This window comes from Portunus trituberculatus, chromosome 23 (genome assembly GCF_017591435.1).
Source record: "Portunus trituberculatus isolate SZX2019 chromosome 23, ASM1759143v1, whole genome shotgun sequence".
Taxonomy (NCBI): domain Eukaryota; kingdom Metazoa; phylum Arthropoda; class Malacostraca; order Decapoda; family Portunidae; genus Portunus; species Portunus trituberculatus.
Genome location: NC_059277.1, coordinates 310,001 through 326,006, shown reverse-complemented (window position 1 = coordinate 326,006; position 16,006 = coordinate 310,001). Strand labels below are relative to the sequence as shown.

Genomic DNA, 16,006 nt, shown 5'->3' with positions numbered 1-16,006 from the left:
GTAAATGTCCTGGAAAACTAAGTACCTTCTACTGGAGCCTGTCAAGAGCAGTCCAGATAAAATGCTGTGACTTTCAAGAATATGGTTGAGTATACAGGTGATGATTTGACTTAACTGTAGTGATTTTGTGCTCTATTAAGAGGTAAAGGCCAGCTGCACTAATCCTGCTTGAAGCGTTGTGATAAAACAGATAAGCTTTCAACTCCAAACCTGCTTGAGGCTAAGTTAAAGACATTAAGCTGAATAATAAAAATATACTTTACATATCACTATTCACATTTAGTTTTCATGAGCTTATTTGTTCTATTATATCTTAACTTGTACTTTGAGGGGCCCAATATTGAAAGGTGCTAGTGTGCGGCTACCTAAGGCTAAAAAAAGTGAGACATGATCTAATATGGACTTACAATTAACTTCCTTTAAAATCATATGTGATCTATTAATGACAGCTAACATGTAACTAGGATGTGATCTAATGAAAACAGATGTCTCATGATGCCACCTTAAAATAAGACTAAAATAAAGCCTCAATGTGACTAGTTCTGCTAAAATATTTGAAAAAAACAAAACAAAACAATGACAGCATGGCAAGCAAATGCAGGTGAATCTTGGTTTATGAATAAGTTTACTTCTTCAAAAATTATCCTTTTATCAAAATACTTGTAATCAAAATACTTGTAGATGAGGAACAACAATGGACTCAATTTATTTGCATGTGTACAACTTAATTCAGTATATTCTAAGGACATCACTCTATGTCTTGATTTCTGAATGTATTATCTTTCAATTTCTAAATCAGGAAACAAGATCATTCCACTCATAACGTCAAAATTCTAGACCAAGAAACGGTGATAGAATTCCATTAATAACTCCCAAACGACAATAAAATTCCATTAGTAACTCCCAAATGAAAATAAAATTCATTAATAACTCCAAAATGACCGTGAAAATCCATCAATAACCCCAAAATGACAATAAAACTGAGTCTAACACTAGTGAATCCCATGTTTGCAAACCAAGATCCACCCATCCATGACACAGTGAAGGGTGAGGAGTAAGGAGTGGAGGTGAAGAAGACCCAGCAGTGCCTGTCACAAGAGGCGGACAAGCCGGGCATCAAACTCACATGTCTCCGAGGAAAGGAATTCTTCGTCCGTTATTTGGTCGTAGAATTCCTCCTCAAGGTCGTCAGAGTTGGCTGCAAAAGTTGGGTTGCAAAAAGCAGGCACACACGGCAAGCACAGGCAGACAGGCAGGGGCAGACAGGCAGGGTGTGGGTTGGGGAGGGAGAGAAGGGACATAACATCCACTTGTCAGATAATTCAAAGCTGAATCAAACAATCACACTAAAAATCACTACCACAACTTAAAATCAGGAGAGAATCTATGTGAACAGGTTTCAAAATCATAATTTGGGTAAAAAATCAAAGCAAATCTATTTAGAAAATAACAGAACCACATTTAAAACTTAAAATAAAGGGGAATTCTACATGAAAACAAAAGTATAGAATCATTCATAAAATAAAAAAAAATTGAGAGAAAGACTGAAAATTGCATTCACAAGATCAAAAGTGAAAGGTCACTCTTAAGATGAAAATGTGACCCATGAATGAAGCAAGTCTCTCATTCCTTCCAAAATGCAAGTGAAAATCAATCTACCATAATAAACAAAGAGAACTTGTCTCTCAAAGTAATCTGTATAAAAAGTCATTTTTTCTAGGACCTTCAAGGGGTGACATATCTACGGAATAAAAAAAAACAATAAACACTACATTGACTTCAGTGAGACTCCTATAAACAAAGAGGACTTGATTCATTTACAACAATCAGAAAAAAAACTAATTTCTTAAAGGATTTTCTACGGGTATTATATCGAAGGAATTAAAACATTATTCTCACAGACAAAACTGCACTGACTTGAGGTAAAGACCCGATAAGCAAGAGGATTTGATTCGTTTACTATGACCCAGACAAAAACTCATCTCTGTTAGGGTCTTGAAGGGTTAATACATCTAAGGAATCAAAACATTATCCCCACAAAGAAGAAAAACTACACTGCCCTGAGGTAAAACTCACACAAACGTGCTACAGCTAAGTGTGTGTCTTTGTGCAAAACGGGGGCACAGTTTCAGGAGGAATATTCCCAGGTATACTTTTGCTGACTACTACAGTGAATTGAACGAACAAGGCACATCCACACTTCTTTAAGGTTTGGTGGCATGTGCAAGTAACAAAATTTCTCAGTTATCCATTACATTAAGCCAGATAGGTAGGTAGGCAATACGAATTGGGGGAAACAAACCGTGATTATTATTTTCACACTGGAAGGCGCATCTCACATCTGCGTATTAGAAGGACCAGGAACATTCACACTTAATCAGCTGGTAGACAAGATGGAGAGTAAATCATTGAATCATGTCACTAAATCACTTTAAGATATGGTCAGCCAGTCAGGTCAGCATACTCACATTGAGAGGCACATCGCAGGTCACTGGAGGTCAAGCCTGTTGCTATCTCAGGTCCTGCCTCACTGTGGTTCACCTCTGTCTCAAGATCAGACCGTGACCCAAGAACAATTCCCGAGTCATCTTCTAAACTTGATGTATCCTGGGTGGTGGAGAGAGAGAGAGAGAGAGAGAGAGAGAGAGAGAGAGAGAGAGAGAGAGAGAGAGAGAGAGAGAGAGAGAGAGAGAGAGAGAGAGAGAGAGAGAGAGAGAATCAGTTAGTGAGTCAGTAACTTTTTTGGGTAGTGTGAAAAAAAAAAAAAAGTTAGTTAGTTGTAAAGGTGTGGTGGTGAGGGGGGGGAGGTTAGTTATGTAGTACTTGGTGCAGTGTGTGTGGTAGTGAGTGACAAGAGAAGCAAGGTGTTTAATGACAGTATAGAAACTGTACACTCAATAATTTCAGTGCATTTACCTTGTTGTACTTTCCAGGGCCTGAGTTGCTTATGTGTGTGACAACCATTCAGATACTCATTACTCAGCAACACCTAATAGGTATTTACCTGCATGTACTTTACTACACTCCTTAGGTCCTGCCTCTAAATTTACATTTTTCTATCTTTTTTATTACTATGGAAACACTTCCTTATCCTTAAGTACATTCAAAAACATCTATATTTCTATGACAAAAAGCTGTTTTTCTTAATGTTATTCAAGTATCTTGTTTATGTGTGTGTATGTGTGTGTGCATTTCATGTTTTTGTGTTAGGTTTATAGTAGTTCTAAGTGAGATCTATGTATTTTAACTGATTTTTTCTTTGTTCTACACACAAGTGGTTGATTAATGTACTTCATACATAACTGAATGATCTAATATTATTTTTGTCATCACTTGTATTCAAACAGGTTTTGTGGTCAATAAAGTATCTTTTTATCAATCTATCCATCTCTGTAAAAGTAGACTGGTAACTTTCATCACTTGGCCATCTAATAAAAATAACATAAAAAAAGGAACATCTCCAATCACTCACCAGTCTCTCCTCGCCCATGACAATGTCTCGCTTGAGGGACCGTCTAGAGGAGAAGGGAAGGCCGAGGGGGTCTGCCTCAGCACCACACACAGCTCCTCTCTTGCCCAAGGGTGGTGAGCGGGCCAGCTGGGAGCTCTTCTGGAATGGGTTGATGTTCTCATCCACATGGCGGAGGTTGGAGTAGCTCATGTCTGCCATGGTGGAGTAGTGGTTGTCAGAGCTCTCGTCGTAATCTGCCAGGCCAGAATCTCTAGAGCAGTTCATAAACTCCTCCGCTAACCTGCTTGCCTCGTGTTCCAGTAGCTGGTCAAACTCAAGGCTGTCAAGCTGTCCAATGGTGCCTATGGAGGGTGTTTTGAATCTTCCCAGGTGTGGCTCGGTGCTCTCTGTCTCCTCAGTACTCCAGTTATTCTCTGAATCTGGCAATGGGGACGATTCCTGGTTTTGATTTGCGATTTGATTGGTTTGATTGACGTCTTTGGTTACGCAGCTTTCTGGGGTCTCGTCTAGTGGGTTCTTTGGTTCTAGGATTCCTTCAGTACACACTGGTACACTGTCTGCAACCCCCTGACTATCTGGTTCTGCTGAAACTTTATTTACACAAATCTCACTTGATTCAGGTTTGAAGTCTTCTGGGACAGTCTCCTTGCAAGGGACTTCTGCTTTATTTACAACAGTTTCTGGTTCATCTTTATTTGATACAACATTGGCACTTACATCTTCTATCACAGCACTTGCAGCATCCTTATTACCACCACTTTTGGCACTAGATTGAACCTTGCCTCCTACACTAGATCTAGTCTGGAAAGGATCAAAGTTGGGATCATCCAAAAAATCTAGATTGTATCCCTTCTTAGGCAATGGTAGCTCCTCCTCGTTCTCCTCCTTAGGGACTTCTATAGGACTAGGTTCAGGTTTGCAGGATTCAGGGACTTCTATAGGTTCCTTCTTATCTGCTTGATTGACAGAATCTTCATTGGGTTGAGGTGAGTCACTCTTCACTTCACTGTCTTTCCTGGGTACTGTGAAGCCTTTCTTTGGTGAAGTCTTTCTGGCTACAGTAACCTTAGGCTTTGGTTCCTCTGCTTTTTCTGGTGAGCTTCGGGAGGCAGGAAAAGCACCTCCTTCAGTGGGGGAGTTCCTTACAGCTGTCTTGCTTGCAAATGGATTGAAATTCGGGTCATCAAGATTGTCCAGGAAATCTAAATTGTAACCTTTTGATGGAGGGATGGGGAGGTCCTCTTCTTCTTTGGGTACTGTGTTCTCGTCCTCCTTCTCTACCCTATTGTTGTTCTTCTCAGTTACTTCTGGTTTAGGCCGTGGCTTCCTGAGTGGTCTCCTCTGTGGCGGTTTCCTCAGGGGCTTAGCTGGAGTCTTAGGAGCATCACTATCATCAAGGGAAACTTCAAGAACAGATGAGTTTTCCTTTTGATCTGTTTCTTCCTTGGTGTCAGGAACCTTACTGAAATCTTGAGATGGCTGGGAGGAATCACTGGGTTTGCCAACACTTGATAAATCTTCAACATTGGTTTCTAATACATTACTCTCACTGCCAGCTTGAGCTTGATTAGCAGCAGCCTGTGCAGCCTTCTTATCCTTCTTCTTGATGGCTGGCTTGAGGGGAGGAAGCTTCACACCTGGCTCAGGGCTGGGAGGAGGGGTGTTCCTGATGGCAGTCTTGGAGGCAAATGGATTAAAGTTTGGATCATCTAAGTAATCAAGGAAGTCAAGGTTGTATTCCTTCTTTGGTGCAATGGGGATGTCGTCAGGATCTGGCGGAGGGATGGGAGGTGGAGACTCTTCCTTGCGTTCTGTACTGGTTTCCTCAGGAGTTGTGTGTGGTTCAGTAAAATGAGCAACTGGGGAGTCTGTTGTGTCCTGACTTGCTTCTTGCTTCTCCTGTAGTGAGTGTTCTGTTTCTTGGTGAGGGACAGAGGTGCTTTCCTGCTGTAATGGCTGGGGTGTGTCTTCCTGCTTTTCCTGTATCTGGTTCTCTAGTTCTTGTGGTATGGGAGTGCTTTCCTCTGCTGGTGGCTGGGTGTGTCCTCTGGTCTGCTAGTCTCCTGGGTTGCCTCGGAGACACAGGTTTCCTCTCTTACTTGATCTGTTGGAGGTACATACACACACTCACTTTCTCCACTTGGTGTTGCTTTATCACTGGTTTCTTTGGCTTCACTCACATCTGCTGAGACACACACAAGAGGTTCACAACTCTCAGTGTTATTGTCATCACCTGAAGTCACTAAGTCAAGGTTGATATCACTGACATCCACCGGTTTATCAGTCTCAGGTGTAGGGTGTGTAGCTGCAATCACCTGCTGGTCAACCAAGATTGTGTTTTCTACAACTGATTCCTCAACAACCTCGTTCTTGGTCAGCGTCACCACAGATTCACACACAGTACTGATGGGTGGTTCACTTCCTCCATTAATCACAAGTGCTGTATCTGTGACACTCACAGGAATAGTGGTAGTTGTGGTAGTGGTGTCAGGGATCACTGAGACAGTTTCTGCAGCATCATTTTCTACACCATTCACAAAGCAGCTGACATTTTGGTCACTTCCTGAGGAAGCATTCACAACACTAGAGGGGAGGGCTGACTCTGTCTGGCCATCACTGAGACACTCTAGGGGTGGGTGAGCTGAGTCTCCCTCTGTAAACTCCTCCCTGGCAACACCTTCAGCCTCAGGGAGTACAAAAGTGCTGGGTGCCTGTGGAGCCTCCTCAGGTGAGCTGTGGTGTGGAGAGTCAAGCTCCTCGGCACTCTCGTACTCAGAATCTGTCAAGAATTGCGTAGAATTAGACTTTGCCCTGCAGCGGCCAAAGCAGGAAAAGAAAGCCATGCTATGCTTGTGTCCTTAATATTGATGCTAATACATAACTGACAATAAATCAGGAAGCATTGTATGAATATATACTGATTAACCCACAAAGCTACAGATACCCTGACCAAGAGACAAAAGTGCAGGTAAGATAAGCCTGATTAACTAACAATACAATATCTCTCTACCTGTATCACCACCAGTACTCACAACTATGAATCAATTGATAGGGAAGGGCAGTCACAGAAGCCATTGTGATGTGTTGTGAGTGGAGGCAATACAAGGATGAGGTACACTAGTGCAACAGCTGGTGCCCTGGTATTTGGTGCCTCTCTATCTATCCTCCCACTAGTGCTCAGTCCCACACAAGACAGACAATCAAGACAGTGCTCTACATCTTTGGTGAATCACACACTGTGATAAGATAAGACCAACAGTGTACCTTTAAAGCCCACAGGAAGACCTTGTCTGACTTCTTACACTTGTACTGATAAAAATCAGTGAGACTAATGACATACAGGATTATGTGTATGGTGACTCATTACAGCAATGCACATTACTGTACCCCATTATCAGAAAGGTGAATGCCTCCCTAAATGATGACTTTTAAGTAAGGTTTCTATAAAAAATGCTGTTACTTTTGCAAATTTCTTGTTATATTTTACCAATATGCCTAAAGTCAAGTTGTTACTCAAATGTGTGGTTACTTTTAAAAATTAGTGTCATATTTAATATAAATGTTAAGACAAAAATAAAGTTACTATTCAAAATTACCAGGTTACTTTCACAAATTAGATTCATGTTTCACCTACAAGTTTCAATAAAGTAATATTCCTATTCAAAATACTTAATTACTTCTGCAAACTACTGCCATCTTTCATTTAAATGCCTAGGTTAAAACAACATTCATACTCAAAATTACCATAAGTTATTTTTACAAATTAGCATCATGTTCCATCTAAGTACCTACACTAAAGTAAAATTTCTACTAAAAATACCAAGTCACTTTTACAAATTGCTAATATGTTTCATCAAGGTGGTTATTAGTTCACAAGGGTTCAATAAAGCCTCATGTTTAAAGACTCATATTAGATTATATTTATGTACATGTAAAAATGACCATCTGGTGAGTTGAAAAGTCAAGAGAATGCACACCCTTAGAAATTAAAACAACTTCCACAACACCAGATTTTCAAAGGTCACAAAGAAGATGACTTGGGTTTTCATGAGTGTTTTCCTCCTTGAATATATAAAATCATCAAACTGTTACTAGAATCATGACAAAAATCTTAAATATTCAAATAACTTCTACAGGACTATTTTTGGAGGTTACAAGAAAGATTAGTAAGATCTTCACACATTTTCCTCAACAACAACATAAAACATTAGTTAAACTATTACTGGAATCATGAAAACACTCTTGGAAACTCAAATAACTTCCACAATATAAAATCATTGTAAAACTATTACTGAAATTATGAAAACATCCTTGGAAACTCAAATAATCTTCGCAAGAGCCTGTTACAAGTTGTCATGACAGGATATAGAAAAATTCAAGAATATAATCCCAAGAGAAATCCCCAGACACGAGGCTTTGCTGCAAACACATTAAAGGGTGTTTTAGTGAGAGAGAGAGAATTGTGACAGGCAGGGGGGGTGAGGACAGTGAGTCCAGTGCGCTAGGCTAAGGTCAGCTTGGATCAAACATTAATGGTATGGCTGGTTATAGTACCTTTCTCGAAACCATTTTGGGTAATGCTCTGACTCACTGACTCAGACGCTGGAAATGAACAGGGCAGGTTAGAGGGGTGTCCTTCTGTACTGGCCAGCATTCCAGTGAAGGAAGAGCTCACTACAGAATATGGACAGGTAGCAAAACTTTCAATGATAAAAAGAAAATGCTACAAAATATCAAAATGCTGAAGTGACAAAAGTTAACTGAAATGAGCAAGGAACAAAAGTGATATCAGATGAAGGACAAGAATGCAGATATAATGGTATTTTAGTCAGTTATAGATAGATGTATGTCAGGTTTCTATGTTCATGCACATCAAATCATTGAAACATAAAAGAATGATAGATAACAGCTAGAAGGCAACATATTCCTGACTTATAACCTGAACATATGTGAAAAACACACTTAAGAGACACATACATTGATATGTAGATGTACTAATAACACTCACATCAAACTCGAAATACACATTAAGGGATAAAACACAAATATATGTACACTTATGTACCAAAAAATGTTAATCAAAATACAGACTTACACAAAAACAATGATGAAAAATACAAATATGTTACTTGAGCTAAAATATAGAAATCACATCATACACACACACACACACACACACACACACACACACACACACACACACACACACACACACACATAAAGAAATGAAAATCGACTAAAAGAAAAAAAATATGAAATTAATTTAATTTTTACTAAGCTACAGGAGTAATATTGAAGAGACTACAGTAAAAAAAATAAATGTCTTAAAACTCATAAACAATAATGGTAAAGGTTGACTAGCCATGAAAGGGTCAAATAAACAGATTTCCACACCTGAGTTCCCAAGTGAGTGGTGGTGAGTGCCAGGTTGTGTGTGTGGTGCCTCAGAGGCAGAACTGGGCAGCTCACTCACACAGGTCACACATGGGGTGCTGGTGGTGGTGGTGGTTGGGGTGGTGTCATCTCCAGATGCTGTGTCACACTCCTGGCTCAGGCTGGAGGCCACAAGGATATGTTTACATAATTTCTGAAGACAATGCTTGATAATATTTAAGTGGCTGATGGTTTTGTGTTGTCTAAATGTGATATACAATAATTCAAGACACTAAGTTCAATGCATCAAATCTTTAGGTGTCTAAAAGAAAGGAAAGTGGCTAGAAGAACAGAGGTATCCTATGTGGGATTACCAGCTTTTGCAATACTTTGATGTTCACTGATCTGTTGCTCTAGGACACACAAAAGTAACAACAGCACTCAACAGGCAAGGACACCTCATGCATTCTCTAATGGGTTATGCAATGATTTGATGTGAAATGATCTGATCTATACAATATTTTGAAGTGGTGTGATTTGATCCATACAATAATTTGATGTTAAGTGATCTGAACTATTGGCAATAATTTGATGTGAAGTGATCTGGTCTACACAATAATATGATGTGAAGTGATCTGGTCAACACAATAATATGATGTGAAGTGATCTGGTCTATGCAATACTTTTATGTGAAGTGACCTGGCATAATGGGAGACAATATCAGTGCTCACCCGGGCAGGGACGCCTCTGACTGGGTGGAGGCAGGGGAGAGAGGTGGGCTGCTGCCGCCAGTGTTCTCCTGGGTGATGACAGCCTCCCGCTGGCCTTCGTTGCCGGGGGGAGGTCCACCTAAGCCTCCCGCTGCCGCTGGCCCCTGCAGAAACAACGTCACTTGTAAACACTTACTACTTGCAATGATTTTGTTGTCATTCTGCTGAGTTAGGCTGTCCCTTTCCAACACAGGTTCACGGGGCTAACAATGTGCATAATGTGTGTAGGAGTGTGTGGTGCTCTGGAGTATATTCTGAAACATTTCTGCACCATATCTCCTAAACATTCAAAAAGTTCTCATTGAAGTTACACAAGTTTTAATGAGTGGTTTTGTGGTTCTAGGGACAGATCAACAATTCTGTATAAGGGTTACAGTCACAATTTAAGGATCATTCATATTACACTTGTATTGACTATGTGTTAAGTTAAAAGAGTTCATTTTCAGCAAATAAAGAACACATTTTCTGACACATCCAGTACTGAGAAAGTTACAACAAATAAATAAATGTTGTGCAGGTAGTGTGTTATTGTGGACACTTCATAGCATTGGCCTTCTGGGTGTAAAAGTAAGTTTTCTCACACCACATCACAGTTCATGCCAATAACACGTAAGGCTGAGTGCTTCACTGAGGAGCAAATTGTGTGGCACAGTGAAAGAGGGAAGTGAATGGGAAAAAATATATAGTGTATGGTGACTCATTAATGAAACTGGTGGATTAAAGTGGTATGGGAAATTTGTGAAGAAATTTTCACAAAATGAGGTGTAAAATTTGGTAACATTCACAACACACACACAAAAAAAAAAAACCAGATTGGAAGGTAACTTATGTTCCAATATGCTGAGTGGAACTGGTGTTTGATTGTGATATAAAAAAAAATGAGAAGAAAAGATGCTCAGTATGAAATATAAACATAACATTCAGAAAAAAGGAAAAAAAAAAATATTTGGAGGACAACATATGTATAGTATTCCAATTTGGTAAGTGGAACTGGTTTCAGAACGTTACTTAAAACTGAAAGAAAAGTCACAAAATGGAGCATAAAATTTTTGGAACATAAAAAAATAAAGCAGAGTAAAAATGTGAGTTGTGAGTTGATAAATCTGCAACAAATGTGTAAAACAATAAACATAAACAATAGAAGAGGGAAACCAATGAACTAGACAGCTGCACTCTTGAACTGGCCTTGAAATGTAACAAAACCACATCAACTTGAATACAACAAATGAGCAAGACTATCACACTGAGGAGAGAAGAACTGATACAACCTTCACATATCTCTCTCACAAACTCACCATCTATCTATCCATCTGTGTCCTACAGAATCATTTATCTAATATACCTCTTCAAAAAATCATCATCTATTCATCCAAAAAAAAAAAAAAATCTTCCTTGCTCAAATATCCCATCCCTTCCAGGCACTTTACTTCATCCCACCATCTCCCTCTCTCTCCCTATCCAAATACCCTCATTCTCCACCTCCTGTAGATACTATCAATCACTCACTCACTCACTCTCTCTCATTTCTTTACTCCATCCCCAGCAAGTTAGGAGATAAAGTGCCACCACTTCTCTCTCTCTCTCTCTCTCTCTCTCTCTCTCTCCAAAACAATCTTGTTCTCCACCTCCTGCAGACATTATCACTCACTCTTATTTCCTAACTCCATTCCCAGCAAGTTAGAGTTAAGGAGCCACCACTTCTCCCTCTCCAAACATTCTTGCTTTCTTTGATGCCACACCTTTTTAGACACTCACTATTCCTTCACTCTACTCCTTCAATACTCCATGTTATCTTCCTTTTCACTCTCACTATCTTTATGAATGACAGTAAGAGAATCCTGATTGAGTATAGATCCATCTTTTTCATATTCCTAGAGGCCTTTCTCTCATATCAGTACCATAACTTCACTTTTATTCTCTTCTCTTTAATAGTAACAGAAACCAGACTATGCATACAATTCTGGTGAGAAGTAAGAGAAGTGTGACTAAGAATATAAATCTTTAGTGTTACAAGAATACAAATCATCTTACAACAGCAAAACAACAAACACCGACACACACATATACACACACACAGGCAGTTCAAGAGCAGCAGTAATGTTACAAGGGAGTGAGAGAACATATAGTGTGAGTGAAACAAGTCAAGACAATGAATGCAAAATGCCACACAAGCAAGACCCTGATCCCAAACCTTGTTCTTCTGTGCCGAGCCTGTCTTGCCTGCTGGTGTGTTACCCTGGAAAGCATGTACAACTTAATTGCTGGTCTTAGCACAACAAAAAGGAAGGATCCCCCAGAACAAGCTGAGTTTTTAAAGTATCTATCGTGCTTATCAGGTCAAGGAATTTCTAAAGGTGTGATTAGGAAGTGAAAAGAATGTATGAATGTAGAGAGGTATATAGATGGATTAGAGAAGATGTATAGAGGTCTGATTGGCAAAGATAATCAATAACTCCTGCTAAAGATTATAATGCTTCATAAACTATCAACTTCAACAAGGAAGCTGTGTATGCATAAGGTATGAGCTTACAGTGAAAGGAATGTGTGTAGTGTATACAAAGTAGATAGAGAGTTATTTGACCTGGATAAATATAATGATTTCTGATACAAATTAAAAGCTTAATAAACAAAAGATTAAATAGAAGAAAATATGAGTAGATAACAGTAGACCTGTAGAATATTAAAAGGGATTAAAATAAGGTCTATTAGAATCATTGCATGAGCAGGTTTTTTCCTTTAATTTTTTCTAGTTTTATTCTTTTACTGAGAAAAACAGTTACCCAATCACTTATTGTCATATAGTAGTAGTGCTGCCCATTAGTCTGACAGGAGCACCGGTAATCTGTCTGTAGTGTGTCTGCCCCTCCCTGGCTTAGTCTTGGCAGGTAACAGGGCACTATGACCCAGGTGAGGTTAGAATATCAAAATGAATAAATAAATAAACAAATAAAAGAAAATAAATTAATCATACTGCTAACAAACAATATCTAAATAACAAATCCCAGCCTGCCTCTGTACTTCCTACTACCAATGACTTGATCTCCTTCAAGAGGAAGGTTTCACGACATTCATCCTCACTATCTTTCTCTGGGACTGGCACCTGAATGGCCCTTTATTTCTTTCACTTGCTGTGTTGCTTTTGGCCTCTGTTACATTAAGAATAAATAAATAAATAATAAATGAATAAATAAATAATAATACACATAGGAGAAAGATATGGAAAGAAAAAGCACACAAATATATCTATCCTGTGTACATAGATAAAAATGAATTATTCCTCTACCAAACAACACTTCAATAACGTATCAAAAGATGACTATGGAAAAGAAAATAAATCTGATCTACATGCATTAAGAAATCAATATCCCCCTGCTGTGAACAATAGTGAAACAAGACTGGGAAGGGAATCAGATGGCAAAGCTACACATGGAAGAGATAGAAAGGACAAAACAATAACGTATACTTGGCTTCACCTGTCTTCACAAATACACACAAAAAACTGAATAAATAAATAAATAAATAAAGTCAGAGATCAGTAAATAATATAGGAGCAGGAGGAGCTAGAAAGATAAAAGAAAGGCGTACCTGTCTTGACCTGTCCTCGCCATTGTGTTAAGGGACACACGCACACACATACACACGTCAATACTCCCTAAGGACACACTCATACTCAAAGGACTCAAACACACGCCCCAAGACTTCTGCTACTCCTGTCACAACATGTACAGAGAGTCCCGCCCCCTACATCCCCTCGTGACTCACCAATCAGTCATGGTTCGGCGCTACACACACTACCAGCGTCTTATCACTTATTTATCACCGATGACGCAACCTTTCGCCGCCTCTCCCTGCTTTGTTTACTAGACGATCAAAGAAAACGGGCACTTCTCAGGATGTTTCAATGGAGACTACTCTATTTTCTCTCCCAGTGGGCAAACTACAATATCCTCTGGGTTGTGTAAAGTTATCATTGAGGTTTATATAAATGTAACTTCAAGCCTTTAGTATTGATAAAAGGCTGGGCAAGGACATAAAATAGGAAAAAAAAAATATCCAGCATTTTTTTTTTTTGAGACCAATCTATTTTAACTACTGAGTGGGTAAACTATAATATCCTCTCAGATTGCCTGGCTAACAAAGAACAGTACGGCCGTAATCTGAAGTAATTGGAGTTAGTCAAAAGGCCAGGACTGTGTTAGCCTTACATCGAGACCTGTATCTCTGCTCTCGATACTTAGAATGGTGGTTAACCCTTTTAGTACTGGGACGTATTTTTGCCATCAGTTTTGGGTATGCTTAGACGATTTTCTTTACATTAGGAAGAGCCTATGGAAGTCAGAAGGTTAATGGTCAGTCTTCATTATTTTGATCCCCTTATAAGTTTCTGAAGCTGTATAAAATCTCCAAATAGTAAAATGAATATGAAAAAATGTCATAGTACTGAAGGGGTTAAGATGCTAGACATGCGCATGAAAAGAGGAGAAGCATCCAAAAAATGATCAGTTCCATGAATGCTGGGACATGAGGATTCAATAATTATTCATAAAAAATGCCAGAGGATGCAAAACAAATAGAAAAAAAAATACCGCAAGAAGACCATTTCTTAAGCAAAACGCAACAGAGGATGATCTTAAGATACCCTGTCATCATGTAAGAATTGTTATTTGTGGGGCCAACGTACACATGGCTTCCTACTTGATGATGCAGTCTTCCTACTTTGACTTCTAACTGGAGTAGGAACAGGGAGGAAGGTGTAGAGGCCAACAAGAAGACAAACCTATGATACACGTCAGTAGTAGTTCTAGCCAATAAAAGCTGCCATGAAAATAGAACGACAGATTTAACTTTGGTTAGAAATGTAGGCAAGAAAACTGCTTCAACAACTTAGGAACCGACTGTACCTAATGATCAATGTGTTACTGTGAGAAAGTGAGTCGCCAGGTGAAAGGGAAGGGAAGAGAGAGGCTGAAGTAGTGAGAAGCTTACCTAATGAGTGAAACGAAAGGAGGCACAGAGGGAAAATGTTTTACCTGTATCAGATTCCTCAAGAAGTTCATTGTGGCGTCTCGGTAAGGGTTCGAAGCGAGTGAAGCTTGGTGTTCGATCCCTTTCACTTGAGATCTAATCTTTTTCCTGCGCTACACACTGATCTTTCATTCACTCGCTCGTTTGTTTGCAAGCACTGTTCATAATTCCTGTGTATTTTCGGGTAGGATGAAAAGAGTACCATATTTGTTATTTGATTTCTTTTCCTATTTTTTTCTTTTATTTAGCATACGATCCATTGTAATAAACGGATTTTTTCTTCTTTCCTATCGCAATTTTCTTGTAGTTGGTATGTCACGAGTTGTCATTACACGAGAATGACTTTTACTACTACATCTTCCTTCACCCAGCCCTCCATTTATTTTCTTTTATATACGTACAGTACATTATTTCACACCATATACATTAATATGAATAGACACGAACACTATATATTGATGAAAAATAATGTACTTTTGATATCACCCAAACTTATAATATTAAAAAAAGGACAATTCTGTATTATCTAAATGTAAACTTAATGTGATCGTTTACCTTCCCTAACAGTAATAGACCGACCAGGAATGTGCTACGTGATGCTTTATGATATACTGAACACGCTGTACAGTACTTCCACATCACACTTATGGTATTCAGACGACATTTCTGCGCTGTATTAATGTAACTGCTTATCGTGTCAACCATTACTAGCATGACAGTGACCAGTAAAGCTTCGTGATATTGAAAAGCATCCAAGAGTTTATCCTCGTGACAACAGAGGACAGCTGTGCGATAGGTATTTTATTATTTTTTTTTATGTAGGGAAGAGGGCCAACCAAGGGCAAAAAAAAAAAAAAATAAAATAAAATAAATAAATAAAAAAAGAAGGCCCACTTGAGTGCTTTGACGCAACTTGACCACTTGAGTGTGACGCAATACTACAGCAAAAGTGTGATAGTTAAAGAGACGGTAGTCATTTGCAGTGTGAATGTGTTTGTCTACATCGCCATAGAGGACAGCAGCGTGGTGGGCGGACACTGCTGAGCTAGAGGACAGGGCAGGGGTGTGGCACGTGATGGTTCAGTCTTCCTCTCTCAGTGACGTCAGGAGTGTTACTATTCTCCCCACCTGTGCCACCCGCTGCTGTACCGCGTGGCCTTGCTGTGGCGGTGTGCAGCAGGCAGGGAGGCAGTCAGTCATTGCCTTGGTGCCGTGCTCATTGTTCTACTACGCATACGTACACACACGCACATAAGAATGCCTGTACCAAGTACACGCATATCACTATTATCGTTGTTGTTATTACTGTACTTGTTTTGATTTTTTAATACGAAAAATGTAATCTTCATAAATAAGATTAAGCCTG

The 16,006-nt window shown here is 39.2% G+C and overlaps 1 protein-coding gene across 1 annotated transcript in view; it reads right to left on the bottom strand.

Moving 5' to 3' along the window:
* LOC123507891 (transforming acidic coiled-coil-containing protein 3-like) overlaps positions 1-16,006 on the bottom strand; it is a 104,212-nt gene that overhangs the window by 39,135 nt on the left and 49,071 nt on the right. Inside the window, 8 exon segments of the mRNA XM_045261177.1 lie at positions 1,127-1,198; positions 2,469-2,607; positions 3,473-5,527; positions 5,530-6,251; positions 8,027-8,074; positions 8,867-9,027; positions 9,577-9,719; positions 11,807-11,851. Coding sequence (XP_045117112.1) covers positions 1,127-1,198; positions 2,469-2,607; positions 3,473-5,527; positions 5,530-6,251; positions 8,027-8,074; positions 8,867-9,027; positions 9,577-9,719; positions 11,807-11,851 — 3,385 coding nt within the window.